The sequence below is a fragment of the Oncorhynchus mykiss genome, chromosome 5, assembly GCF_013265735.2.
Source record: "Oncorhynchus mykiss isolate Arlee chromosome 5, USDA_OmykA_1.1, whole genome shotgun sequence".
Taxonomy (NCBI): domain Eukaryota; kingdom Metazoa; phylum Chordata; class Actinopteri; order Salmoniformes; family Salmonidae; genus Oncorhynchus; species Oncorhynchus mykiss.
Window position 1 is genome coordinate 41,342,312 of NC_048569.1, and position 27,968 is coordinate 41,370,279.

Sequence of the window (27,968 nt, forward strand, 5' to 3'; positions counted from 1 at the left end):
TAAATACAGAAAAAAAAAACAGTACACCCCTTGGAAATCCTCGTCACAGTATTTTGCTGCCTGTGCCCTGTCCCATAGCAGTCTCTTTCTGATGTAAAGCAGAGGCAAACTGAACAAGTGGTGCATTTCATGCGACACAGAACATAACGACGCCTCCATGCTGTGCCCTTTTGGCCCTGAGGCACAGTCATGCCTGCAGTAATGAACTGTGGCATATGAACACCACTGGGGGCACAGGCAGCTTGGCACCGGGGCCTCCCAGTCGGAGTCGCTATCACTGTGAAAGAAAACATTAAACAAATATTTGTATTGTATGAGCCTTTTATCATCACATAAAATAAACAGATATGTATTGATTGTATAGAGCAGAGGGAACAGTCACTAAGGTGTTCCATTCAACACCAGCCATTGTTATATATATATATATATATATATATATATATATATACATACATACACACACACACACACACACACACACACACACACACACACACACACACACACACACACACACACACACACACCCAAACAAACCAACACACACACACACACAAAAACAAACTACACATTTCATTGCAATTATTATTTTTATTTTTTATATATATAATATATATATATTTATATTTCATAAAACGGCATTAGCACTTTCCCGTCCAGAAGTACGTCCTGTCCTTGCAGAAACAGCTCCTCAGTTCGTTTGAATCATAACACTCCAAGATTCCTCAAACAAAAAATATGTCTCACTTTCACTTTAACTTTGACTTCGCTTTACATGATGTATTCGCCAGGATATCTTCAATGAAATCGTTGAAACTACAACTTTCCGAAAATACAGCTACACGTAAAAAGCCTTACAGCAACTGCTCTGATCGTCAAGGCGAAAATGGAGTTCCCTGCGCGTGCGATTACAACCTAGGAATTGTGGTCCAACCCCAAACCATTACATACTGGCGTTTCCCTCAGCTCATTGGCTATCTACCCAGCTAGATTTCAAGAAGATCAGTGGTCATTGGGCAGAAATATAGTAAATCAATGAAGCTTCGCTAAAATTATTGGGGCATCAGGTAGTCATTTATTGTTGTCTTCAAATCAGCTCACTTCGGTCAATTCTCCCCGCAAAAAAAACAATGACGTTTGACTGTGCTGCAAACATCCAGAGGAATGCACTGAAACCCACCATGACTATATAAACAATTGTTTACAGGGGTGAATCACGCCGAATGCTCCGTAAAAAATTGATAGAGATGGAATTCACGGCACAAATAGTTTACAAAATGTTTAGATTTAGGCTATAAAAATTGATTTTATCAAAGAAAACAGCACTTCATTTGATCAATGGGATACTCAGGAAGAGAAATAAGAGCAAGATATCAGAATGTAAGTTATAATTTTACCTTCAGATGTGAATGTCTAAAACCTGTCATGGCGGAAAATGTTTCTGTTCTTGATTGTTCTTCTCAAACAAAAGCATGGTATTTGTTCTCTGTAATAGCTATTTTAAATTGGAAAACATAGTTTGATTACCAAGATTCGAATCTTTTGAAGGGTGTAAGACACTTGCATTTTCAAGAATGTTTAATGTTACAAAGTTGTATTTTTAGTTGTCACTCTGACATTTCCCCTGATGTTGGTCCCTGTACGGGGATTGCAGCCATAACAGGTTTTAAACTAAACAGAAAAGCTGTTTTATACTGTTAGGTTCTTATTTTTCAGAGTAAATAACTCACAGACACTAGAGAAGCTTTAACCAAGTTTAATTCTTCCCAAAGGTTCTGTACAGCTGTAATTCAGACAACCCAACATTTCTCACCATCACAGTTAAATATATCCCACTTAAGACACTCCTCCTTCTCTCCAATCCTTACATCTTATGGTTCAACAGGAAGAAGGTAACAGGATACCAAACCCTTATTACTCCCTTAAGGGAATCTGTCCTCACCTCCGGACCTCAACCCTTCCTTCACCTAATCCACAGATGTCCATCTATCTTCCCTATATCAACATGTTGACCAATCATGTCACAATATGTCTTTATAATATATTGGAAGGACCTGGCTAGATCGTAAAGGCGCAATTGTCCAGTTTACGAATTCACGGTTTATTAACCCAACTCCACACAGGCTACTGTTTGGCCATAGCCAAATAAATGAAAGATACCCGTATAAAACAACCGTGACCTTGAAATACTCCAAACAAAGTCTCTGAAGCGACCCGGGGGTCTCCTTTGTCTCCGTGGCCATGACGGTCGCAGAGTGTCCAGATGTGAGACAGGGGGCTCAGTCCGTGGCAGGGGGCTACCCCTCTGTGGCCCAGGGGATGAAGGCAGGGTTATGGGGGACAAGTGCTTTGTTGAAGCGCTCCACAAGGCCAGTACTTTGAGGATGTAGAGGAGTAGTGCGGGTCTTGTGCATACCTAGCCTCTCACACATGGTGGCAAACACACGGGACTCAAGGTTTATGTCATTGGTCGCTGTGGATGGACTCCATAACTCTAAACCTGCTAAACATCCCGGCTGTCAGGGCGTCGACGATGATCTCTGCCTCCTGGTCAGACAAAGCATAGGCCTCTGGCAATTTTGTGAAATAGTCCATGGCCGTGAACACCCAGCGATTTCCACTGTCTGTGGTGGGGAACGGCTCAACTACATCCACTCCCACCCTCTCCATGGGAGCCCCAACTGGGAACTGTTGGAGCTGAACATGAGCGCGGCCTGGAGGGCCCTTTCTCGCTGTGCAGCTGTCACAGCGGCGGCAGTCCTCCACATCCCTCTTGTGCTGCACCCAGTAAAAGCCCTGACGGAGGTGGCGGAGTGTTTTTGTGACCCCAAAGTGTCCAGTCCCACCCCCCCATGAGTGCTCTGGAGCACAGCCTCCCACAGTGCTTTTGGGACCACTACCTGCCACCTCTCCTCTCCCGTAGCTGACTGTTTCCATGCCTGCTGTAGCACACCATCAGCCAGCCGCAGTCTCTCAAACTTTGACCACAACCTTTTGGTTGCGAGTGAGAGCGCTGCCACCTCTTCACCCAGTGGCCTCAGCTGCGCCTCCACCTGCTGTAGCACAGGTTGTAGGTCTGTGTCCCGTCCCTGGTGCTGCCCCCATTCACGTCGACAGTCAGCAGCTCAGAGCAGACAGGCCCGCTCACCTGACCCACTGAGGCACAGACCCCCTCCTCTGCACACAGCTCTCTCTCACAGCCCTCTCTTGACTCACAGTGACGGCACCCTTCTGCAGTACAGGGCCAAAGGGACATGGCGTTGGAATGGCGTGCCCCTGCCCTGTGCACCACTGTGAGGTCGTACAGCTAAAGCTCTTCCAACCAGCGTACAACCTGCCCCTCTGGCTCTCTGAAAGACATGAGCCACTGGAGAGCAGAGTGGTCATTGCTTACAGTAAAGGGCAGGCCATCCAGGTAGTACTTGAAGTGTTTGATGGAAGCCACAATAGCCAGGAGTTATTGTGTTTGTTGAAGGTTTTTCTGAAGTACGCCATCACTCTCTCCCCCTCTGGCCCCAAATGGGCCAGCATCCCACCCATGCCTACATTGCTCGTGTCTGTGCCCAGGATAAAGGCTAAGGTGAGGTCAAGGGGGGCAAGCACAGGGGCCTTGATCAGTGCACGTTTGAGGGTGTTGAAGCCTCCTCGCACTCCACTGTCCAAGTTCAGGGGAGTAGGTACCCTCCTTCCCCACTGGTGGCCCAAGGACACCTCTCTCTTCATGAAGTGGCACTTCTCGGGGTGGAGCTTCAGGCCTGCGGCAGCCACCCTCTCCAGCACACGCCGTGGCTCCCCCAGGACTGCCTGGAAGGATCTGCCATTGGCCAGGATGTCGTTGAGGTATACCAGACACTCCTGTCGGGGGATGCCATCCAGCACCCTGTCCATCAAACACTCAAAAGTACCTGGAGCGTTGCACAGAACACAGGACCTTGAACTGCCAGTGTCCTCTGTTAGTGGAGAACGCAGTTTTCCAGGCAGTCCACTAGACTGTGGAGGTCTAGTGAGGAGAACCAGGAGGACCCTTTAATAACCAAGTCCAGCGACTCATCAATACGTGGTATGGGGTATGTGTCCTTCCTGGATACCTCATTGAGCCGCCTGTAGTCCGCACAGAATCTCAGCTTGCCCCCCTTCTTAGGAACCATGACGACTGGTGCCACCCAGGGGCTGTCTGAGGGCTCGATGAAGTCTGCCCGCAGCATCTCCAGCACAGCCTTGTCTGCCGCCTCCTGGCGTGCCAGCGAGATACGGCGGGGACGCATCTTGATGGCCCGAGCATCACCTGTGTCAATCTCATGCTGCTCCAGATGAGTCTGATCCACCTCTTCCACACTCAGTACAAAGCGGTCTCAACCGTCTCAACTGCCACAACCGTTCCTGCTGTTCGGGGTCAAGACCAACACAGTTCCTCCCCCATATCTCCCTCACTGCAGACAGTGTCCTCTCCTCTCCCATCTGGGATAGCTGGGCTGGGGGTGCAAGGCCCGGGCTCACGGAAGGATGTGTCATGGAGGTAGCTGGGGGAAAGTAACACACAGCCATAGGTGACAGAGGGGCTGGGGAAAAGTCACACACAGATGTGAGAAAGGGGGGCAGCCATGAGTCTCTGCTGCTTTAACAGTTGGAGTAAAGGGGTTGTTGGGTTGTGTGAATGTGACATTAGAGGCGGGCCAGGGTGACTGATGGTCCCCACTGGAAGCTCAGTGTGCCCCCATTTAGGTCGAACTGGCAGCCTGTGCACCTAAGAAAGTCCATCCCCAGGATACAAGGGTCCTGCACAGCCGCCACCCACACAGGATGATGCACAGTCCTGCCCCCTACTGTCAGAGTCATTATTCCCTATCAGGGGTGCCAGCTCACCTGTGACTGTACGGATCTGCACAGTTGTGGGCTCAAACTGAGTCCAACCCGGCACAATATCCAGACTCACCAAGGTCACTGTGGACCCAGTGTCCAACAGGGCAGAGCAGGGCACTCCCTCCACAGTGACAGGGACATGACAGGGTCCGGCCCACAACAACAACAGGCTCCATCCGCTTGTCCTCGTCTGCTTCTGGGGGACATGGAGCCTTGCTCACCCGTCCGTGTCGGGGGCTCCTCCTGGAGATGGTGGTGGTTGGGAAAGACAGCCAGGGATTGTCGTAGAAATATTCGGCCAATAATATTTTGCAGATACTGGAACTTGTGAATTCAAATATACTTTATTAGAATGTAACAAGCCGAGCTGGTCCATGGACCAACATTCTTCCCAGCTTCGGCACACACTTTTTATACAGTTTTCATCCTTACGTCACACACATAGTATCTTGTTTTTATGTTAATGACTCATCCCCTTTGGTTTTGGCCACCATTATCTTTTTGCCTTGCACTCATTTTAGTTTAGTTTTAGCTTAGTTTCCATTTTCTTATCGGCACAGACATTAGGGCATAGATTCTATTGGTGGCATAACCATTGCAATGACACAAAAATAAACAGACATGCACACTCCTAATGCAGGTGCATGTCTAATGCTGCTTAAGTAATACAAACCTATGCTCCTAATGTCTTATGGTGTCTATAAATGATTGGTTAGGCAGGCCTGTGTTGACCCAGCTTTGCACATTCACATGGATTCTGCTTACACATGTCTAATGGTTAACCCTATATTGATTCCCTCTGCTGTTTCCTGAAATCCAAGATCATCTCCTCTGTTAAGTTGACGTTGAGTGAGAGAAGGCAGGTTTTGTTTAAGGAAGGCTGCAAGGATTTTTTTTATAATATGGGGTGTCCTTGTTCAGGTACTCTTTATCCTCCAACCAGGACTTCAGACTCTCGTGCTGATTCTGGTTGATGATCCCCTTTTCACTGTAACGATCAAGCATCAGATCGAAGCCAACTTCGTAATAGGACATTGTCTCTTCGGGAGACATATGAAAATATTTTGGGCTTTCCTAGGGGGAAAAAACATATAAACAAATTAATATTAAAACTTTCTGTAAGAATGAGAAAAATCGAGTCATAAATGTCCTATATAAGAAGGACAGACAGGACAATAGTCACATGCTTCTTAACAGCTTCTACCCCCAAGTTATAAGACTCCTGAACATCTAATCAAATGGCTACCTTGACTATTTGCATTGTCGTCGTCGTCCCCCCACTTTACCTCTACCTACATGCACATATTACCTCAATTACATTGACTCTGTACCGGTAACCCCTCTATATACCCTCGCTACTGTTATTTTACTTCTGCTCTTTAATTATTTTTATTTATTTGTTCTTAACTGCATTGTTGATGAAGGGGCTTGTAAGTAAGCATTTCACTGTAAGGTCTACACCTGTTCTATTCGGCGTATTTGCATTGTCTCTGAGCTGGTCCGAAGCAATAGGATGAGCCATGATGAAAGAGCACTTCAGTGATAATTCCACATCTCCACTTGCAAGTGTATCCGCCAGCAGCTTCCTATGAGTTGGAAGGCCATGCACAGTGTTGTTAGGAGATTGAAAACATTCTGAATAGGGAAGCAGCATAGATGGTAAGTATTCGATTCCTAATACAGCACAAGAATGGAACCTTTCACATTGTAGCAAAGTTAAAGGTATTTTTTACAAGTGAAAACTCTAAGAAGAAGAGGACCAGGCAGGAACCCTGCTTGAATTAAATCAAAGTAGTTGTCATGCCCTGGCCATAGAGAGGCTTTTATTCTCTATTTTGGTTATGCCAGGGTGTGACTAGGGTGGGCATTCTAGTTTATTTATTTCTATGTTTTCTACTTCTTTGTTTTTGGCCGAGTGTGGTTCCTATTCAGAGGCAGCTGTCTATCGTTGTCTCTGATTGGGAATCATACTTAGGCAGCCTTTCTCCCACCTGTCTTTCGTGGGTAGTTATTTTCTGTTTAGTGTCTGCACCTGACAGAACTGTTTTGTTTTTTCACTTTGTTATTTTGTTTGAGTGTTTTTTACCACGCTGCGTTTTGGTCCATGCCTTCCGACGAGAGCCGTCACAGTAGTTTAGTTTCTGTGTTTTTATTTCAGCCTTGGTTGTGTATCACAGGCGGAAGGGAAGCTATGGATTGCACCTATAATAATAGAGAATTCACCTGCAGCTTTCAGATGTCTTACTGTTTCCAGTGGTTAGAGCTCTCTTGTGATGCTGTGCGAGAACCCGCATTGTGAACATGTTCTCTCCTTTTTTGGTTCTGATTCAATGCTGTTTATCATATCATTAAGATTTGGATTCTTGTTTTGGAGATTTTCCATCTGAGTTTTTTTTGTTGTGGAGTCCCTGCTTCAGGGAACTCTGGTGGGATATGGTCTGCCTCCACAGCTCTTTTTATACGTCTTCTTTGGTCTGCCTCTGAATTCACATTTTTATTAAGCCGACGTCTGGTGTTTATGACTGAGAGGATAGAGAAGATGTTGTACAATTCAAGTAAACACATCTATTTATACAATTTGTATGTCAATGCATTATGAATTGTCATATACATTTCTGGTCTTAATGTATTCAAGTGTAAAAACAATGCAGGGTCATTATAATTACATTGGTAGATTTGAACAATACCCATATAAAAAATATTATGCTAAATTACCCTTTGTAAGAACCAACAATTCCAAGGCTGTAGAAAATGGGTATTGCTCAGTTCGATCTGAGTAACTATAATTAATTTCCTTCATGGGACTGATATCGTTGATATATTCCCCATCTCTCCTCTTTGCTCTCTTCCTGGCCCTTCCAACTATAGCATATTTTCCATGATTTTTCTCGAGTGCATCATAGGCCTTCTGGGTTTTAACCATTTCACTATAACCATGAAAGTTCCCTTTAATCTATGGGAAGACATAACGGGTATGAATAACTCCAATTACTCCACAACCATGGTTAAAGGTGCAATCTGTTATATTCATTAATTTTATTTAGGGACAGTTTATCAATCATCTTAATTTCCTAGTGTTCCTTCAGATTTGATGAAAATTACATATTTCAGAAAGTGATTTAATTTAAGAATTATTTAAACTATACGTAGACATGAGTAGGTGTACAGTACCTGGTCTTTAACATTGTTTCATAGATTCACAGCTTGACTCGTGATCTCATCCTCTGACCTGTTACATGTTGCCTGTGCTAGGGCATGGTACAGGCAGCTATTGTTCACGGAGCACACAGGAATTACTTTGCCATCTTGGATGATGTCAAAGTGACCACTGTATGGACTTTCCACTCCTTGGATTCTGTCTTTTGCTTTAGAGAGGATTCCTTTCTCACTGAAATAGGATAAATTAAGGTGCACCATTGGTTCTCATTAATGGAGTTCGAATTGGAGAGATCCTAATTTGGGGAAATTTGTAGCATTGTTGATAAAGGTCTACCAAACAGTTTAAGACACATACCTCTGCACTTTGGTCAGTCGTAGAGTGATTTGGCCGGCTGAGCTGTTCGTTCCCGGGTAGGACTCCTCTGAGAGCGTTTTCCCATCTTGATCCACCATTTTGAACTGGATGCCTTTACCATGGAGAAGGTCACTGTTTGTGAGGACATAAATGTCCAGGGCCGAGGCTGGTCGATTAACCTCACCAATCTTCTCTGCATAGTCCAGAAGTTCTTTTGTTTCAGTCTCTGACAGAGCTTTCCCAGCCTTCTGACTAGCTGACTTCATATTGTGTTTATGCTGCCAGTCCTGGAAAAAGCCCTCCATTTTGTGTACATTGTCGACAACTTTTCCAGTGACTCCATTGACCTTCTTCTTGAATAGCCCCCCCACAAAAGAAGACATATGACCAGCACAAGCATCTGTGAACGCTTCGGAGACACTTTCCGAAATGGAGCTTAGAAACTCATCCTTCAGGCAAATCACATCTGTTCATGTCTGTCATCTTGGTCATACTGCTCCTTATTTTTTTGCTGCTCTTCAATTTCTATTTTTAATTTGTGGATAAATATTTCATTGATAACATGTTCTGTAGGAATGAACTGAATAATTTGGACCAAGGTTATGGTTTATCTATTTCTGCACTTATTTTTACTCGTTTTGCAGTACAATGTGTCCCACTTTTTGCCACAAGGTCAGTTGCATTATTGCATCCCTCAGAGAGTCTGCTGATAACTTCACTGACTTGGGATTTTGTGGCATCAGTCATGAGGCCAAGAATAAGATATTTTGTCATAACTTTCAGCAAATTTGTTATTTGTTCAAGCTTTGAGTCAATCTTATAGTTGATGTGGTTCTGTAAAGCTCTGCAGTACCTAATGTACTCAGTGAGACTAAGACCTAGTTCGGCATTCTGTTTGACTGACGAAGTGACCGTGTCTTTGAAAGCTTTTTCTAAAAAAAATGTAAAGATGGCCCCAATTTCAGCATCAATGATGTAGTTCATTCCTGCGTTTACACACTGCTTCTCTACCTCATGAAATGTGTACTTTGTTGCGTGTTTTAGAGCCGTCTTCATGTTTGTAGGGGATGCCAGTTTCTTTTTTGCAGTCTTAATTGTTTCTTTGGAGATAGATGTTGTTGCTCCCTGTGCAGACTTGAAAACATTATTTTCTTGTGCCAATGATTTAATTTGCAACAGATGAGAGTTTCTTAGTACCATTGAGGACTTTATATGCTGTGATGGCAACTTTGTTAATGGCGCTGAACCCTGCGGTGAGCAGAGACATCCCAATGCTGATGCTTTTGGAGATGGCCCAATCGAATGTGCCCGATATCATGCCAGATATCCCTTCAATCATGTCAGAGACTCCTTCACAGATGAGAAATAAGCCAATCTGGGTTGCAGAGCCAAACGACAGGGCACAAACCAGAATTCCAAGGATGACCTGACACATACCGATGAAGAAACAGATCAAAGCGTCAAAGCTGAACTCTGGCTTCTTTTTCACCTCAAACACAATGCTCAGGCCATTGTCATACAAGGCCGCGAGTTCATTTCCTGTGATGTAGTCTTGATTTTCTGAGAGACTGTACACTCAGGATACCTCTGTCATGGCCGGGCCTTCACCCTCAAGCTCTTTAAGTTGATTTACTGCAAGGTCAATGTTAAGTATCCAAGCTTGGTGAATGCTCATCCTGGAATCTATTTGCTTTAGAAAGTTGCGTTCTCCTTCATGATGTGGTTCAAAGTTCCCTCTTGTGGCAATCTGAAAAGAAACCATGGTATTTGTGGTTTCTGACAAGTAAACATCCACAGATGTCTTTGCCCTTTCCAGTAATTCCTGTGCTTCTGTTTTGTAGCCATCTTTGCCCATGTTGATGGTGATGAAGGTTTGGTTGTACATTGCCACGGCACTGTAAAAAGGGTCACATTCTTCAACATCTTTCCAGTAGGACTTTGCTTCATAGTCACACTTACTTTTGTTGCGGAGGTGCAAGTCTGTTCTGCCGGTAGCCTGCTTAATGTGGTCATAGAAGTTTTGACTTTTTCCATTCAGCAGCATGTTGCCCCTATTTGTGATATGCTCAAGAAGGTCTGCTTTAAGAACACTGATATCTTCGTGCTGACGGATGTGCTCCTCGTGAAGGGTAAGCCACAACGCCCATGTTTCTTTCAAAGCATTGAGTGCAGGCTGGTAATCAAACTTAGGGCCTTTTTCTTTAAAACACTCAGGGACATCATTCGGCCCCATTCCTGACAGGTCATCTCTCTCCTGTTTTGTGAAGTTGCCATGAAACTTGTCAAGAAATTCACAAAACGTGCCAAACAGGTCCTCTTTCATTTTTATTTCGAGAAGCTCATCTGTCTCCATATCTTTGATGCGTTGGACTTCGTACTCCTCTCTCAATTGTCTCATGATCTCCACAGGCTGGCCCTGGTATGCTGGGGCAAGGTTATCCCCACAGAGGATCATCTGGACCATGCCCGGGTTTCCCTTCCGACCAGTTCTTCCAAACACCTGTTTCTCCACTCTGCGACTGCCAGGGTAATGTGTAAGGAGGACGAAGAGGCCACCACGTATGTTGACATCCTGATCAACCTTGATATCAGTTCCACGACCTCCTAGGTTTGTGGCTATGATTACATGTCCCCCTCTGAATTTGGTTCTCTCAATGTTGTGTTTCTCACTGATTGTGTATAATGTGATGGGGGGATGTGGATTCTCGCCCTCTATTTTCTTCAGAAGCTCGCTTGCGGTCTTGACATCTTCACATACGACCAAGACAACCTGACCACTTTCTGCCACCCTCATTGCTGTCTTACAGAGGATCTCCATCCACTGGGCTTGCCCAGTGACCTGAATTGCTGGAAGCTCAACAACCTTCTTATGGCGATGAGCTGGTATTATGTAGCTGTCTGTTTCGTAGTGCCTTGCAAGGAAATCTTTGTCGGCATCACCCCCTAATGTCCCAGACACACCAAATATCCCATTCCCTTTCAGGTACTTTTGAAAGTAATGGAAGTTTGAAAGGTAATTAGTCACATTGGACAAAGGAGTGGTTGCCAGCTGGTGTTTCATCTCCAGAAACTGCTGCAGGCCGTCCCCCCAGCGTTTGTTCTTCTCCAACACTCCACTGGCCTGGAAGTCCACTGGGATGATAGCATGGTAGAGATGCTTGTCTCCAACAGCTTCCAACGTCTGATCAATCATGTACTCTCTGCCTTGTGTCATCATGATGGCTTTCAGGGCGTTTTCCACAAAGACTGGTAACTGATTCTCAAGGTACTTCTCAAGGAAAGAGGGGATCACAAGAAACTCTGAGCGCTGACTGAGAGCTGCCAGAATATTTGATTTTAGACTTCAGCTCAGAGACTGTTGCCTTAATGAGTTTGTCTTCAGGTATGATCTCGCTGGCTCGTCCATTCTCGAGGAGAAGCATTTTGATTTCCAGGATATCAGGGTTGTTGTGCAACTTTTTCTCCTCAACCAGCACGGCTTTATTGTTTGTCACAGAGTAACAGTCAATGGCCACATTATTCTCCAGTGCTTTCTCCATTATGGTGAGCAGATCACACTGTTGAGTAATTCCAACTTTGGCCATGAATGTATCAACAGTTATCCTGTTCTCCGTTGTATCGTCTTTCTCTGTGTTCTCTAGAGCATGCATGAACATGTAAACATGTAAAAGATGTATGTGTCATACTATAAACACTTTTTCTATTAGTGGTGTTTCCATGTAAATTGGCAACTGTATGTAAATATGAAAAAACTGTATTTTCAGAAATATATAATATGTTTATCATTAAGTTAACACAACATTTATGTGAAACACAAAATCATTCATGTGAAATAAAACCTATTCTAGAAGCCTTTATTTAATATCACTTACCTCATCCCTTCTGATTGCTGCAGCGTCATCTTCTATCATCTGGTGTAGTACCTGTGTACGCTGGTGATGGCGCTGTTGTCCTTTTAGTCTCAGCTTCTCTCTCAGCTTTTCTCGTCCCTTTGACACCTTCTTACCCGAAAGTTCGCTCTCCCTTTCAATTTCTTGCTGGATCGCCATCTCCCTCTCCAGTTGCTCCTGGCGCCTCCTCTCCTCCTGCTGTTGTCTTCGTTGCTCCTCCTGTCTTCGCCGCTCCATCTCCTCCTGCTGCTGACGAATACGGTCTTCCTCTTGCTTCCCTGATGGATGAATACAAATGACACCATATTTCCTTTGTAATGCACAGCGTTTGGCCAGAGACCATGTGGACATATAAGGTGGCATTTGAGACGTAGTAGCCAACAGCCAATGTTGTTCAAACAAAAATACCGATCAATAAGAAATATAGCAGCCCTGAGCCAATACTGCTATTTGCTGAACCAATACTATATTATTTGTGTACTGTTAGGAATAGTCTTTACATTAATTGGCTCAGTTGCAAATGCTAGTTGCTGATCAACGATGAATTGAGGGTATATGGTTTATTTCCAAAAGGAACATTTTGAATATGATAATGTAGCTCAGCAGATTTGTAAGAATTGACTTACCATAGTTTGGACATGTTGGACTATTAGACTCTGTGTCGCACAACAGCTGAATGAGTGAACGGCCACTGGTTTCTATAATAGTGAATGTTTGACTCCCGTCCTGCTTGTGACTGTTGAACTCATATGAGAAGGAGTTCCAACTGTGATTGTCATATCTTAACTTTAGGTAGCAATGGATCCCCCTAGAGTTGAGGTTTTCTTTTACACTACTACCCCTGCCATGCAACGTTCCACTGCCACTGCCACCTCCCTGGAAAAGAGAAAATCATTACCAGATATACATTTTAAATTCATAAATGTGTAAAGATTCATCTTCAGTGATCCAACTTAATGCTCATCAATTTTTGAGATTTGATCTCAAAATAAAATGTCCAGGTCTGATATTACACTGGTTTTCATTTTGACACAGGGACAATATTGATAAGCGCTCTGGCTTTTACTGCCAACAGCCACTTTCAGGTAGTCCACAATACTTAAAGGTAGTCTATACTCAGCAAAATGGCATTATCATACACAATGGGCGGACTTTATTCATTTTAACAACATCAACAGAATTAAACTCTAACAACACTGCCATTATTAGTTCAGCTCTTCATAATGTTTGCCTTCCTTTGTTGCATGCCAGCATTGGGAAGAGACAATAATCTAGGTTTATAAATGTCATGATCAGGTATTTCACAGAGCACCTAACACTCAGCAAAATTACATTACTGCCGTTATCAATTACCTTGCCATATTTAAATTCTATTGATTTTGTTGTCTGTAAGAACGTTTCCCGTTAGCAACAGTAGTGTCACAACATTACAGTACGTTTTTTAACTATCATGATTTTAGATTGACTCAGATACTTACGTCTCCGACAAGGTTGTAGTGCCAAGTGTAAGGGGTTTGATTCCGTATAGACACCGAGGCCCCCATTATTCAGAATCTGTTGGGAAAAAACAGCCTTACACCAACCAGTTTTACACCGAATAATTTAAAATGTAATGTGTTAATTTATCTGCTGGACCTTTTCTCAAGTTATCATACAAGCAGAGAATATGAGGTAACACTTTAAAATACACAATGCAGACCTATTACTATTTCTACTTATTCATTGTTTATTCATTCTCATTAATAAAAGTTTTATTTATTCATATTTTACAGTGGTTATCGACGGGATTATTTTGAATTTGCAGAGTACCAAATGTCTCTTATAGTTCATGTCTCCTATCTAAATTTGTGTAGCTCCCCGCAGTCTCCGCAATCATCATTTTTGGGACATAACATTTATTGCTACTTTATGTTTGACATGTTTATCTTGAAAATGCTGTTTTTAGATAACTATGATGTGTAATGATGATATACTGTATATCTAATAGCATGACATTTAATATTGCTAATAGTTAACATTTGAACAAACATGACAAGTATGGATAACTTGTGGTGAAGTCGGCATTAGTGGGACATCAGGTGTAGTGGGACATTTGTGTTTGAGGGTGCTGTACTATAGTAACTTTGCAAACCAATCACAACAAATATTATTGGGTTGTTTCTGCTTGTGTCCTCTGCATAAAACATTTTTGGTGTCAGCGTTACATCACTTTAGCGTGTGGTCAGGTTTCTTAGATCAGGTGACCCGTTGAAAACAAAAAAACCTGCCATACTATGATACCTTGCGCTAGAATGATAAGTTTGTCATTCTGTCAATTATTATCATTGAACCATCTATCTTTTGGTGTTAAAATGAATAGTGATTTGAAACATAATAACCAGTCATGTAAACAGCTTTTATATTTTATGAAAATGAGATTTATATTACTGTTCCACTTCCCGTGAATGGAGTTTGAATAGTGGAACAGGTACCTTTTTTTAACTATGCACAAAATAAACCTTTAATCATTTAAAATGTAATTTCCTTCATTAGATATTCTAAAGTACATTGGAATATGTTGTTGTAGTTGTTCATAATATCTCCAAATCTAGTCTAACTGCTAAATAGGCCAAGCACATAAACCGCATAGGATGAGTGGAAGGAATTAAAGGGAAATAAAAAGGGGAGGGAAAGAAAGGAAGGACAATGGGGAAATGTATTTGCACCGTAATAATTCGATATTAGGCTAAACTGGTTATTGCAGAAGTCAGATTATGCAGTAGTCATGTAGGCCTAAACACCGTACTCTGTTCATTTTAATCAGGGTTAGGGTGAAGGTTAGGGTTAGGTGAAGGGTTAGTTAAAAGGGTTAGGGGAAGGGTTAGCTAACATGCTCAGTAGTTGCAAGGTAGCTAAAAAGTAGTAAGTAGGCAAGTTGAAAAGTTGCATATTAGCTAAATGTTGTCTGGGATGAAATTCGAACTTGCAACCTTTGGGTTGTAACAACTTTTGTTTTTACCTTAAGTTAAACCATCTGTCTTATGTAACCAGACTAAACATAACATATCAGACTAATATCAGTGTCCCGGATTTTACATTGACCATGTTAGGCTAGTTTATGAGACCAGGCTGCCTGTAGAGGTGCTTTCTTTATCAGCATCATACAAGCAGATAGTATTTCAACCACATTAAATTAGCCTCCAAGTCGAACTGAAATATTATCAGAACCATGTTGAGTCGTTTCTATTTCCATAAAACCGGTCAAACTGATACCTTTTATAGATTGCATTTTATCCCGGTCCCTAAACGTCTTTGATCAGTGTAAGTATCATCAATAACAGAGAACTTTACCGATAGGCTAGATTGAAGCATTCATTCCATCGATTTGTGAAATTTTTCTGGTGAGCAAGGGTTTATATAGTCTTCTAGGTTAACACATATTGACAAAAGAGAAGCTGCATGTATATAATTATAGACAAGTTAACTAACAAATAGTCTACCAAGATGTCGGAAATTATAGAGAGAAACATCTAAATCTGGCATATAATCGTTCTGCGATCTCATACTATAGCCTACGGGCATTTTCTATATTAGTGGGTTAGGGTCGAGCCTCAGATTGTCACTTTATCACATAGAGTCAGGCGGTTGCGGATGTGTACAGTTTGCTCACCTGCGCACCACCACTTTGTGCGGCGTTCTAGTGGTGTTTAATCTGCGCATGCGCTAGCACCAGTAGAAATGCCTCCCTCCTTCGTGCAAGTGAAGAGTTCGGCACAACTGAAGTAGTTTTCACATGCAAACTTCATATGTCCGAACTCAGAATCAAAATATGCTTCCCAAAAATAACATGTTTTCGGTGGTAGAACGTTTATTTTGATTGGTAATTTTCGGCTGTTATCTGAGCGCCATCAGTTTGCCTGATTTCAGATGTGTCCATGTAAATCGTTCTTCTTGCAATGCATGTAAACGTTTTAACCGAACTACAATATTAATCTGACTATCCACATGTAACTGTAGCCTACTCACTGACATGTACACTGAACAAAAATATAAATGCAACAAGCCACAATTTTAATAATTACAGTTCAGGAAATTTAAATAAATTCATTAGGTCCTAATCTATGGATTTCACATGAGTGGGAATATAGAGTAAGCAGGCCATGGAAGAACTGGGACATTTTCAGCTTCCAGGAATTGTGTACAGATTCTTGTGACATGGGGCCATGCATTATCATACTGAAACATGAGGTGATGTCAACTGATGAATGGCACGACAATGGGCCTCAGGATCTTGTCACGGTATCTCGCTGCATTCAAATTACCATTGAGTGTGCTTGTTGTCCATAGTTTAACTGCAACCATTGGGCACTCTGGTCACAATGTTGACATCAGCAAACCGCTTGCCCACACGGCTCCATACATGTGGTCTGCGGTTGTGAGGCCAGTTGGACATACTGCAATGTTGGAGGCGGCTTATGGTAGAGAAATTAACATTAAAGTTTCTGGCAACAGCTCTGGTGGATGTTCCTGCAGTCAGCATGCCAGTTACACACTCCCTCAACTTGAGACATCTGTGGCATTGTGTTGTGACAAAACTGCACATTTTAGAGTGACCTTTTAATGTCCCCAGCAAAAGGTGCACCTGTGTAATGATCATGCTGTTTAATCAGGTTCTTGATACGCCACACTTATCTGGTGGATGGATTATCTTGGCAAAGTAGAAATGCTCACTAACAGGGATGTAAACAAACTTGTGGACAAAATTTGAGAGAAATAAGCTTTTTGTGCATGTGGAAAATTTCCGGAATATTGTATTTCAGCTCATGAAACATGGGACCAACACTTTACATGTTGTGTTCATATTTTTGTTCAGTGTAAGAAACTGAGGAAAGAAATTAGGCTGAATTCATGAAAGGGGCATTTGGGGAATAATAGGTGTTTCAGGGTCAAGTAAAAGCTGTGCAGACTCCTTTCGATAGATTTTAACCCAGACCTTGGAATGTCCCCAAATACATTTCCCAATAGTATGGAGATGGTCTAGTCGAAGGTCATTGACACAAAATGGTAAAAACAGTGTGTTATCTACAAGCGTCGACAAAGTTACAAGTGCCTGGTGAAGTGGGACACTAATGTATTTCTAATGAGAAAATAGTGTCACCTGTGTCTTTTGACACTATATAAACGAGTCATCCCGCAGTGTTTGTGATTATACCCTGATAATACCCTGATGAAGACAGCTTGGCTGTCGAAACGTTGGTATTACATTTTTGCATCTGAGCTCCAAGAGTGTGCGGCTCTCTTTTGTTTTATTTTCAAGATAATCATGTTTCCCATGGTCCTTTAGGTGCCTTTTGGCAAACTCCAAGCGGGCTGTCATGTGCCTTTTACTGGGGAGTGGCTTCCGCATGGCCACTCTACCTTAAAGGTCTGATTGGTGGAGTGCTGCAGAGATGGTTGTCCTTCTGGAAGGTTCTCCCATCTCCACAGAGGGACTCTGGAGCTCTGCCAGAGTGACCATTGGGTTCTTGGTCACCTCCCCGTCCAAGGCCCTTCTCCCCCGATTGCTCAGTTTGGCTTGGCAGCCAGCTCTAGGAAGAGTTGGTGGTTCCAAAGTTCTACCATTTAAGAATGATGGCGGCCACTGTGTTGTTGGGAACCTTCAATGCTGCAGAATTTTTTTTGTACACTTCCCCAGATCTGTGCCTCAACACAATCCTGTCTCCACACTCTACAGGCAATTCCTTTGGTTTTTGCTCTGAAATGCATTCTCAACAGGTGTGTGCCTTTCCAAATCATGTCCAATCAATTGAATTGACCACAGGTGGACTCCAATCAAGTTGTAGAAACATCTCAAGGATGATCAATGGAAACAGGATGCACCTGAGCTCAATTTCTAGTCTCATAACAAAGGGCCTGAATACTTATGTAAATAAGGTGTTTTTGCTTTGTCATTATGGGGTATTGTGTGTAGATTGATGAGAAGAAAAAACAATTTAATACATTTTTGAACAAGGCTGTAACGTTAAAAAAAATGTGGAAAAAGGGAAGGGGTCTGAATACTTTCCGAATGCACTTTTTATGCGTTTTATTTTCCATAAATAAAATAAACATTACAATATTTTTTTGTAGATCATTGACAAAAAAAATGGCAATGAAATACATTTTAATCCCACGTTGTAACACAAAAAAAATATGGAATAAGTGTGAATACTTTCGGAAGGCACTGTATACGTTGTATTCTTCAAGATGCAATGGGTACATATCATTCGTTTATAAGTCCAAACATTTTTTGTAGCAACTGCAGATTGCCCCTTTAAACAGTGAGAACCTGCTGAAGTTGACAGCTGTGGTTGTTTGTGTGCTAATGAAGCTGAGGGGAAGTGAGAGGTGAAAAAGGAACACTTCAGCTTTGGGGTGTATGTTGTCATGGAGGTTATGAAAATGAAGAAGCGTAGGACCTTCACATTTATATGTGCTGTAGACCTGTAGTTGACAGGAGGGTCATTTGTGTTATTATGACCTTATAAGGGAAGTAACAGGAACTTCAGCTGTGTGTTCTTAATGATACTTTGAAGTAAACATGAATGTTTTTCACTTCATGATCTTGATCTCATCTCTGACTTTATTCATTCCTCCATAAAATTCTGGAAATTCTAGCCATAAAGAGACGTATGACATAGAAAACAAAATAAACATGAAATAAACTTACTGAATAATGGTCCCTATAACTGTGTACTAAGAAATATGTAAAGTCACAAGGCTGAAATCACATTTTTTTCTTTAAAGTCCAAGACATAAAACTTTACTAAACCCCCAATCTTGATCACCAACCCAACCTCTAACCATTTTTTGTATAACCTTCAATTGCCTTCACATTGTTCTCACTTTTTTACTATTAACTTTATTTACTACTGTGAGAAAACAGTAAATAGGGAGCGTTGCTTTGATTCTGTGAAAAACAAAGGCAATTTGTTTCAAAGGGGTGCTCATTGGGTCCAATAGACTGAGAAGAAAATATTGTGCTGCTTATGTATCAAAAACGGTCTAATGGAAAGTCTGCATATAAACCAAGGCACTCATTTGTGATCTATGCAATTTTGTAAAGAATGCCTCAAATAATTGTGGTATTTTTAAGTCTGGAAGACTATTGTGTGTGGTTCAAGTTTAACCTCGTTTATTAACTAGCCTATGCATAGAAACACGTACATATACCTATATTGCCACAACATGAGATTTACTTTGTTGTTATACCAAGAGTATTTTTTTCCGGCAAAATAAGTTTTAGGCATATTTTTCCGCAGTTGAGTTTGTGTCGCTTTGTTCTCCTGTGTGGATCACAGCGGGGAAACAGAGCGACTCTCTGCAGCTGCGGCCTCTACTCGCGCCTCTCCTCTCCACTCGGCGCAGGCGCGCTGGCTCTGTACTGAGCGTTTGCATTGTGTCTAAACTGCCGGTGAGCTTTAAAAACATTCTAGCCTTCCAACCGCGGCAATGTCGGGCAGGTCGGTCCGAGCGGAGACCCGGAGCAGGGCGAAAGATGACATCAAGCGGGTTATGGCCGCGATTGAGAAAGTACGGAAATGGTAAGAAAGAGGGAAAAAACACTCGTTGCCTAACATGAGGAAAAGCCTTGCTTGTTGGGGGTGGGGGTGAGGGGAGAGAACGAGCGAGAATGCAATTGAAAGACCGCAGATATTTTAAGGGAATTTAGGACAGATTCTCTACTCAAGTGCGCTAGGGCGCACTCGTGGTGTGCGCGACTACGTATCTCTAATCGTCTACAAATCAGATCCCAATGATTTTAGAGAATTTTCCACCAAGGTTTAATGTGGGTTGAACCCAGAAGCCATTTCGTTGCAGTCACATGAAGCCATTCCTTTTTCCTGGCCGTTGTAGTAGCATAGAGGGAAGAGAGTCGACTGTTTCAGAACACCTACTCGACGCAAATCATTCAAAAATATACTTCGGGACTATAGGCTACGACTAGTGCGCTCTAGAGTCGGAGTACTTTTTAGACCGTCTGGAGTTTTAAATTAAGCGCTTCGAGTCGCCCTTTAGGTCAAATAGAGATTGCGAGTGAGGGCTGGGAGAGGGACTACTCATGTTTGACTGAACACGCAATGAGTCAGTTTCAGGGTTTTACAAATATAACATTTTCAAAGTTTAGCAATACCACTGGATTACCTTTTTATTTATTTAAAAATAATGTTAATTAATTACTTTCTATCAAGGCACTCAACAGATTGAGTCGTTTACTTTCTGAATAAAAATTGAGATTCTGCGCTAGTGTCTCCATTATTAAGTAAATCTGCTAAACAATTGAAAGCTCACTGTTAAAAAGCGATAGGGACATATTGAAGGCTATTTGCAAATTACAATCATGAAACCTTCAAGATGGAAATAATTAAAACATTCTAATAGCCTACTAAAGTTTGTTTTCATATTTGTTTCAATTGTGTCTGTACCTGTTGAATCAAAATTATTTCGACTTTCAATTGTAATAGGCCCACATTCGTATCGAACCACATACTAGTGCACAAATTCAATTACTGTTTTATTATTATTATGCAAAAAGGCCTCATTTGTTTTAACTAGGAGGGATGAGAACCATCAGTGGCGACCTGTCATTCAAGACAGGTGGGGTTTTGAGCCCCACATTTTATAGCAAAATATAAAAAGTCATATTTTTTGGCATTAATACTTGTTACGTATAATTTTGCAAGCAATGTCAAATATATATATATCTTTGAGTTAATAAAGCCGCATACAAACATGGTCTCTTTTTTTGTTTTCTTGAGTAAGGCAGCTCCAAAATTCAAGTGTTTCAGCCTAGCTCAGTGCTTTCTGTGATGGTGGGGCAAGCCAGCAGAAAATATGGAGCATTACGCTGTGATTGGCTCAGTGTTCTGTCACTAATGGGGACACTACGTCACCGCCAAGTCTAAGGGTAGACCTCTAAAATTCTAGCACCTTGGGTGCAGCCATAGAGTTACATTAGAAGTGCCCAGCCAAGAAGGCTCAATGTCATTGGCCACAGATAAAATGATGTCAGATCACGTTATATCTACAGTAACTTTGATTGGACTGATCATGTCAACATCAGACTTTCAAAATCTTAGCTAGCAGTCATCATCATGAATCAAGTCGACAATCTACTGGCAAATGCTTTTTAATCTTGTCATATGAAGAGAAGTAAGGAAGAGAAATGATAGATAAAACGTTTCGGTGCTCATCGGCCATTGGACATAAACATTACACAACAAGTTGTAATTCGCAAATTCAACAATGAGTGGTTTGGAAGGAATCAGTGGCTAACGGCAAGTATTGCAAATCAATCATTAACCTGCTATTCAGTGGATTGGCTCTGTGGTCCCAAGTCTAAGATTAAGGGTCTCTTTTCCTAGTTTAAAATTATAAACATTCAACATTGACCATGCTGTCAATGAAGCATGATTTGTGCTGCGCTCAAAACAACTGTTAACTCAGAACTGCGAAATCTGACTTTAGTGAGTTCAAGACAACTGGGAACTCGGAAAAAACTAGCTAAAACTAGTCAAATACATTTTAAACTTTCATCCAACTCGGAATTGTAAATCGGGAACTCGGGCCTCTTTCTAGAGCTACGACCTGAAGATCACTGATGTCATCATGATTCAACCTTTTTTTTTCTTCGAGTTCCCAGTTCTCTTGAAAGCACCATAAATCCAGAGAATGCCAGACTTTGATGACAAAGTTTGATGACAAATTTGCCCAGGAAGGACCGCCGTGCCACCTTCCTGTTCAAGTGAGCACAGCACAACAAGGTGAGTCTAAACATGTCTTGTATGCTGCTGCATAAATTATGTAATATGCCAGGGAGATATGTACACTGTAGCTAAGAAAGTAATACTAAGTAATACTTTGTCTCGGGTCTAACAACACCCATGCCAATATATCCAGCAAACACTGGCTTCTCGGGCATTATCACTTAAGTTAGCCTTTAGTAGCCCATGTGCCTCACCCTAATAATTTGGTCTATTTTCACCTCTTAATTTTGCCCACTGTTCTGACTTGGTGGTCCACATGTAGCCTATAACTTGTTTTTGAGAAATGTAATCATCGAATATTGTAAGAGCTTTCATTGTCTGCTTATACGCCCCCTTTATTTATCCTACAGTTCTTACTTGGTGTACAGGGAGAACACTGAAAAAAAACAAATAAGAAAGGCTCATGTTCTGAATTCTGTCGCTGTACATTTCAAAAGTGCTGAACAAATAGTTATGTTGACTACGTCCGTCCTATCTCACTCATTCATGTCCTATCTCACTCATTCACGGATTGCCTCTTATCCGCTTGTTGCCCCCTTATGCCATAGTTTGTACATCTCAATTGTCAGTAGAAATCACATTTGTTTAAGCAAGTCAGCCATATCAGCTATGTTTTTTTAAAAAGGCAGTAAATGAAGCTAAATCAACTGTTTCGCTGCCAGACAAGGCTCCGTTGATAGCCAGGTGTTGCAGTGGTATAGTGCAATTAATGTGTTGTTTACCCACCAAGATTTACATGCTAAAATCACCACTGGGAACTGTTATTCTATTAATCAATCAATCAAATTGTATTTACTTTTATTACTATCGTCTGTGACTGTCTCCGTGTTCTTGTTTCTGTCTGGCTTTTTTCTTTATGGTGTTTTGCGTGTACCACAGGTCCAGTTGATATCACTAAAGAAACATTTGAATGTGAATTGAAGTGAACCATTCAATTAATTCTAAACCTGTGTGTGTCAATCAGGGAGAAGAAATGGGTGACCGTAGGAGACACATCCCTGAGGATCTTCAAGTGGGTTCCAGTGACTGTGCCCAAATCAGCAGATGATGTATGTAACCCCTCCTCCCTCCCTCCCACACACACACGTCAGCCGCATTGAAGTTCAGTAGATATGTCTTTTACAGGAATTCTTCAAGCACCTCTTCAAACTTCACAAACTCACATCACGTCACTGTGTTGTATGTAACCAGTATTTCTGCCCCCCGTCTGTTGTCTTGCAGAAGAGTAAGAAGAAGAAGAAGGGGAAGGATGAGAAGTATGGGTCAGAATTGACCACACCTGAGAACAGCTCTTCTCCTGGGATGATGGACATGCATGGTGAGTAATGCTCAATTCAGAGTCCATAGCCGCCATGCTCTGACGAATGGTCCATTATTACAGATTTATAAAATGGGTGGGTCTAATCCTGGATGCCGATTGGTTACAAAGGCATTCCAGCTGGTGTCTATTCCACAAGTTTTCACCAGCTAAATCTATGATGTTAAAATGCCTATTTACTCTGTTCCATCTCACTGCGCAATCCATTGTCTCATCAGCCCAGCCAAGCAATTTATAAACTTGATCTCCACTATGAAAATTCACATTTCTTTTAGACTAGCATTTGGTTTTCACCACAGAGATTTGTATGAATCTCGCTGTCTGTCTCTCCGACATTTAAAATTCGATCTCTAGCTGTCCCATAGTAATGAATGTCGGGATGAGACAGACAGTCAGTCTTCTGAAGTGATTTTGTTAGCTGTGTTGTTGGCTAGCTCCTCTGAACAACAGTGTCCTGACGAGACAGCACATTTTCTATGCCAGGTGAAATCGCGTGTCATTAGCTCATTCTTATGGATGTATCCAAATAAATGTCACTAGAAAGCTTAAACAAAGGCAAATGCAGCTACTTTGCTGTTCAAGCTGCACGTGACCGTCAGTTAGCCGTAGTTGGCTGGCTAGCTAGCAAGCAAGGGATAAAAATGTTGCCAGCCAGTATGGCAATGGAACATTTAGAACGTCCATAGATACAGAACAACAAAAAGACTTAACGACTGGGTCGCGTCTCTGGCAACCGAACCAATAGAACAAACGACCAGCCGGCTTGGGTAGGAACCTTAGATTTGTGTCGGGACTATATCTCATGGAAGGATGAAATAGAGTGAATATATTCAGTAAATTAATGTTTTTATGAAAATATGTAAATAGTAAAATAATTATGTTAGTAACCCATCGTATTAAAGTTATAATGCCCAAGAAGCCGGTGTTTGGATGATATATTGGCACGGCTAGACAGCCGTTTCAGGCCTAACTAACCCCGTGCCAATATATCCTCCAAGCACCGGCTTCTTGGGCATTATCACTTAATTACAAACCTCATTTCATTGGCTGATATTTAGTCACGGCTGTATCTCACAATAAACCATGTGGCTCTGCAGCTTTGAACTCTGTGGGACACTTAACACCCGGTGTGTGGGTTGGTGTATATGTCTGTGGACCCAGAATGGAATTGAAAGTTAAACCAAATTAAAAGCCCATCTCTCTCTCCTTCTCTCTCTCAGACGACAACAGTAACCAGAGTTCCATCGCCGACTCCTCCCCCGTCAAACAGGAAACCAGCTGCAGCACTAGCCCCGCCCCTGAACCCTCTGCCGTATCCCACGGCGATAGCAGTGAGGCCAAGAGCGACCAGAGCCCTGGCAGCAAGAGGAGTGAGACTTGCGCACACACACCCACCACTACCAACAGGGGGTATCACAGACCATTGCCAACCCTGAAATCCCCTCCTATTGTGGCCCTTTCCTTAGACACTTCTAATACAACTGGATGGGTGAAGCTGATGGCAGGGTTTAGAAGAACAGTGTATATTCAATTCCTGTTTGGTTAGCTGGTTAGGCCTGAAGTCACAGGGCAGTACTCAGGGACTCATCACGCTGAGAGGGGGAGAGAGAAGGATGTAGAGAGAGAGAGAGTTCAGCTGTGACCAGACCCTCGGGGCTTCAACTGCCAACTCTCCATCTTCACCCCCTACTAACAAGGGACCTCTCTCAGCCTGGTGCAAAATAGAACTCTCGCTCTACCCCTCCCTCTTTCTCTCTACCCCTCCCTCTTTCTCTCTACCCCTCCCTCTTTCTCTCTACCCCTCCCTCTTTTTCTCTGCCCCTCTCTCTTTCTCTCTGCCCCTCTCTCTTTCTCTCTGCCCCTCTCTCTTTCTCTCTGCCCCTCTCTCTTTCTCGCTACCCCTCTCTCTTTCTCTCTATCCCTCTCTCTAGTATCCCTACATGTAATGCTCCTCCCCAGTTATACCTTGGTTGCTGAACATTTGTAACTACTGCATATTACCAATAAGTGGCATCAATGGGTTTAGAATTCCTTTCCAGTATCCCATTAGAATGTCTTGTAGCAGAATGTCTTGTAACTGATGGTCAAACGCAGTCATTCAACAGTACAGATCTGACAGGTTTACCAGGTGATTCATGTCGTGTGTTAATGTGTTTGTGGTGCAGCGACGAGCAACCTGTCCACTGAGGGCTCAGAGAGAGGACAGGGGGACAAGAGAGACAGCAGACCGACGTCCTCAGGAGAAAAGGACACCTCAGGAGACAAGGACACCTCAGACAGCCGCGAAGCCACTCAGGTACTCTGTTCTACTATACTGTATATACTGTATATTCTACTCTTCCTCCATGAAGAAGACGAGTGGCCTGAGGACCTCCAGATTATTCATTTAATTTTTATCCCGTATTTCTAAATAAATAGATGAACCGATAACTTCATCAGCTGTAGTTGTTTGTATGTTTGTGGGCGGCAGGTAGCCTGTCTGTTAAGTGTTGGGCCAGCAACCGAAAGCTCGCTGGTTCGAGTCCCTGAGCCGACTAGGTGAAAATACTGTCGATGTGCCCTTAAGCAAGGCACTTAACCCTAATTGATCTTGTAAGTCGCTCTGGAAAAGAGCGTCTGCTAAATGACTAAAATGTAAAAAAATATATGTTAGCAGAGACAAGCTGGTACAGCCTTGTTTTAGCTAAAACACCCTTATCTGACTGTGTGTTTGTGTTTCTGGGCAGGAACAGGAGGAAGAGGCTCCTCCCAGTAAGAAGAGCATGCAGGAGTCTCCATCTCAGGACTACGAGGAGAAATAGACGTGCTGCATCCTTTCTATCTTCTTCCTCACCTCCCTTTCTTCCTCCCCTCGTAGCCCCTAACACTCCTCCAAGCAGAGGGAGAAAGGACTTTGTCTCCCTCCACTAAGCCTTCTTCCTTCCCTCCTCCTCTTCTTCCACACTCACTCCCTCACTAATGCCACGAGTAGTTCTATGAACCAGCCTGTTATCCCCTCCATGGCCAGGGGTGGCGCTGTGAGCCCAGCTCTTCCCAGAAGAGAAACACTGACCTGCACCTGTGACACAAACCCACTGACAATATGGGACTTCACATTCTACGCTGGCACCACCTCCCCCTATCTCACCTTCGGTTGTTCCGGTGTTTGTTTAGGACAGTTTCCAGGTTGTTTAGTTTAGGGGTTGTTGTTTAGCCCAGGAGGGTCAATGCGCTGTTAAGGTATAATGTCACAAAAACGGCACGCTGTGGTTTTACTGCTGCTGTGCTGGGTGTGGATTTCTGTCAGTTTTGTTATTTTAGCTTTATTTAACTTGCTTTTTTTTCTAGAGGAAGAACAACAGTGGTTCTGGTCACGTTTATTTTTTCGCAAGGACATGCTTGTAGCATACGTAGGTTTTATCGAAGGGTGTGCTTTGATTATTGTGGTATAACGTACTTGGTAGGTCAAACTGTTTTTAACTACTTTTTTATTGTACCATGTTTTTATTTGCCTTACGGTTTTAACATTGAGCTGACGCTAATGATTTTATTCAGCATTTACATTCAACTATAAACAGTTTCCGTTTCGCATTGGTTACTGTTAGAAAGACAACATGTACTGTACAAAACCGCATTCTGCAAATATCTCAAAAGAAGAATTGACTTTGAGGGAGTCAGCAGCTTCCCACGAGCCTGGGTGTCAGTCAGTTTCTCTTCCCAGCTTCTTTCCTGTCAAAAGGCATGACGACTACAAAAGAGTTGAGGAGTTAGAGACAGAAACATGTGGGTGTCCGGGCTAAATTCCCACTTGGTCAACAGCAATGACCGTTTTTTCTATGAGTCTTCATTGCCATCGCGGTGGTTTAAATGTACTACTACATGTATCACCTTTCATAACCTCCCCTCAGTGTCCAGTCCGTCTTGTAGTTCAAACTGTGGCTCAGATTCTCATTCAAGGTGCTCTCTGTGGGTCGCAACCTAACTTCAGGATGGAAGGTACGCATATTCGCACAAATCTGTCAACTCCACACACACACACAACAAAATAAATCAGCCTCAAACCTATTTATGTATGTTTTATGTTCGGGTGACATGATCAATCAATAATCATTGATCCCCCCCCCCCCCGGAAATCAATGAGTTCAGTGAGTTCAAGAGCGTGAGCCTGTCTGACCGACTGTTTATCAGCGGATACACACATCCAAACATCAGTTCAATAGAGAGAAATGAAATGACATTTCAGTGGAGACAGAGGACGGCTTTAGCATATACCTCATTTACAGTCCAGCAGAGCTGGTACTAGTGATGCTATGTAATTGACAAGAGAAGTATGTACAACATTCCGTTTTTTAGATATCTTTTATGTTTTAGCTTTCACTTGATTCTGATTGAACCGGTTAATGCTTCTAGTTTAACTCATATGAACTGTGTATATAAAGAGCTGAGAACATGTCAGATGCTTGTTTTCTTGGGACCATATTGTTTCAGTTTAGAATGATCTTGTACAGGTTGATGGTTTGGTTTGACTTATTTATTCCATCGCTAGTGCTCAGATTTGATCATGTCCAATGGTTTTGTTTTATTAATAAAAAGCCCCAAAATATTTATTTTACCCAGTGTGT

General features: G+C 42.5%; 3 protein-coding genes across 5 annotated transcripts; 1 reads left to right on the plus strand and 2 right to left on the minus strand.

The window, feature by feature from the left end:
* The first annotated feature begins 1,234 nt into the window (after positions 1-1,234).
* On the plus strand, positions 1,235-27,951 carry LOC110523840 (B-cell CLL/lymphoma 7 protein family member A). 3 transcript variants are annotated; one of them, XM_036977525.1, is made up of 6 exons: positions 1,235-1,380; positions 23,014-23,098; positions 23,271-23,367; positions 24,588-24,737; positions 25,533-25,663; positions 26,094-27,951. In XM_036977525.1, coding segments are annotated over exons 1-6 (540 nt in total). In that variant the 5' UTR covers positions 1,235-1,378; the 3' UTR covers positions 26,169-27,951. The 3 variants fall into 3 exon arrangements, with proteins under 3 accessions (XP_036833420.1, XP_036833419.1, XP_036833418.1); XM_036977524.1 differs by lacking the exon at positions 1,235-1,380 and adding an exon at positions 19,577-19,826 and having other exon boundaries at positions 26,100-27,951; XM_036977523.1 differs by lacking the exon at positions 1,235-1,380 and adding an exon at positions 19,579-19,826.
* LOC118964606 (protein translocase subunit SecA-like) lies at positions 6,865-12,213 on the minus strand. Its single transcript, XM_036977522.1, has 2 exons — positions 8,375-12,213; positions 6,865-8,248 (listed from the first exon to the last, which is right to left on the minus strand). The coding sequence occupies exon 1, from the start codon at positions 11,589-11,591 to the stop codon at positions 9,951-9,953; it is 1,641 nt and encodes a 546-aa protein (XP_036833417.1). The 5' UTR covers positions 11,592-12,213; the 3' UTR covers positions 6,865-8,248; positions 8,375-9,950.
* On the minus strand, positions 12,214-13,839 carry LOC118964607 (glutactin-like). Its single transcript, XM_036977526.1, has 3 exons — positions 13,743-13,839; positions 12,891-13,140; positions 12,214-12,542 (listed from the first exon to the last, which is right to left on the minus strand). Exons 1-3 carry the CDS (start codon positions 13,806-13,808, stop codon positions 12,229-12,231), a joined length of 630 nt encoding a protein of 209 aa, XP_036833421.1. The 5' UTR covers positions 13,809-13,839; the 3' UTR covers positions 12,214-12,228.
* Positions 27,952-27,968: the final 17 nt, after the last annotated feature.

What these genes read in the sequence shown, in the direction of transcription:
- LOC118964606 (XM_036977522.1), bottom strand. Translation starts at nt 11,591, where the DNA reads ATGATGACACAAGGCAGAGAGTACATGATTGATCAGACGTTGGAAGCT.
- LOC110523840 (XM_036977523.1), top strand. Translation starts at nt 19,735, where the DNA reads ATGTCGGGCAGGTCGGTCCGAGCGGAGACCCGGAGCAGGGCGAAAGAT. An exon ending in TGGGATGATGGACATGCATG is followed by an intron (nt 23,368 to 24,587) that starts GTGAGTAATGCT and finishes TCTCTCTCTCAG; the next exon opens with ACGACAACAGTAACCAGAGT. An exon ending in GAGCCCTGGCAGCAAGAGGA is followed by an intron (nt 24,738 to 25,532) that starts GTGAGACTTGCG and finishes TTTGTGGTGCAG; the next exon opens with CGACGAGCAACCTGTCCACT.
- LOC118964607 (XM_036977526.1), bottom strand. Translation starts at nt 13,808, where the DNA reads ATGGGGGCCTCGGTGTCTATACGGAATCAAACCCCTTACACTTGGCAC. An exon ending in ACTACAACCTTGTCGGAGAC is followed by an intron (nt 13,141 to 13,742) that starts GTAAGTATCTGA and finishes TCTCTTTTCCAG; the next exon opens with GGAGGTGGCAGTGGCAGTGG. An exon ending in TCCAACATGTCCAAACTATG is followed by an intron (nt 12,543 to 12,890) that starts GTAAGTCAATTC and finishes TTCATCCATCAG; the next exon opens with GGAAGCAAGAGGAAGACCGT.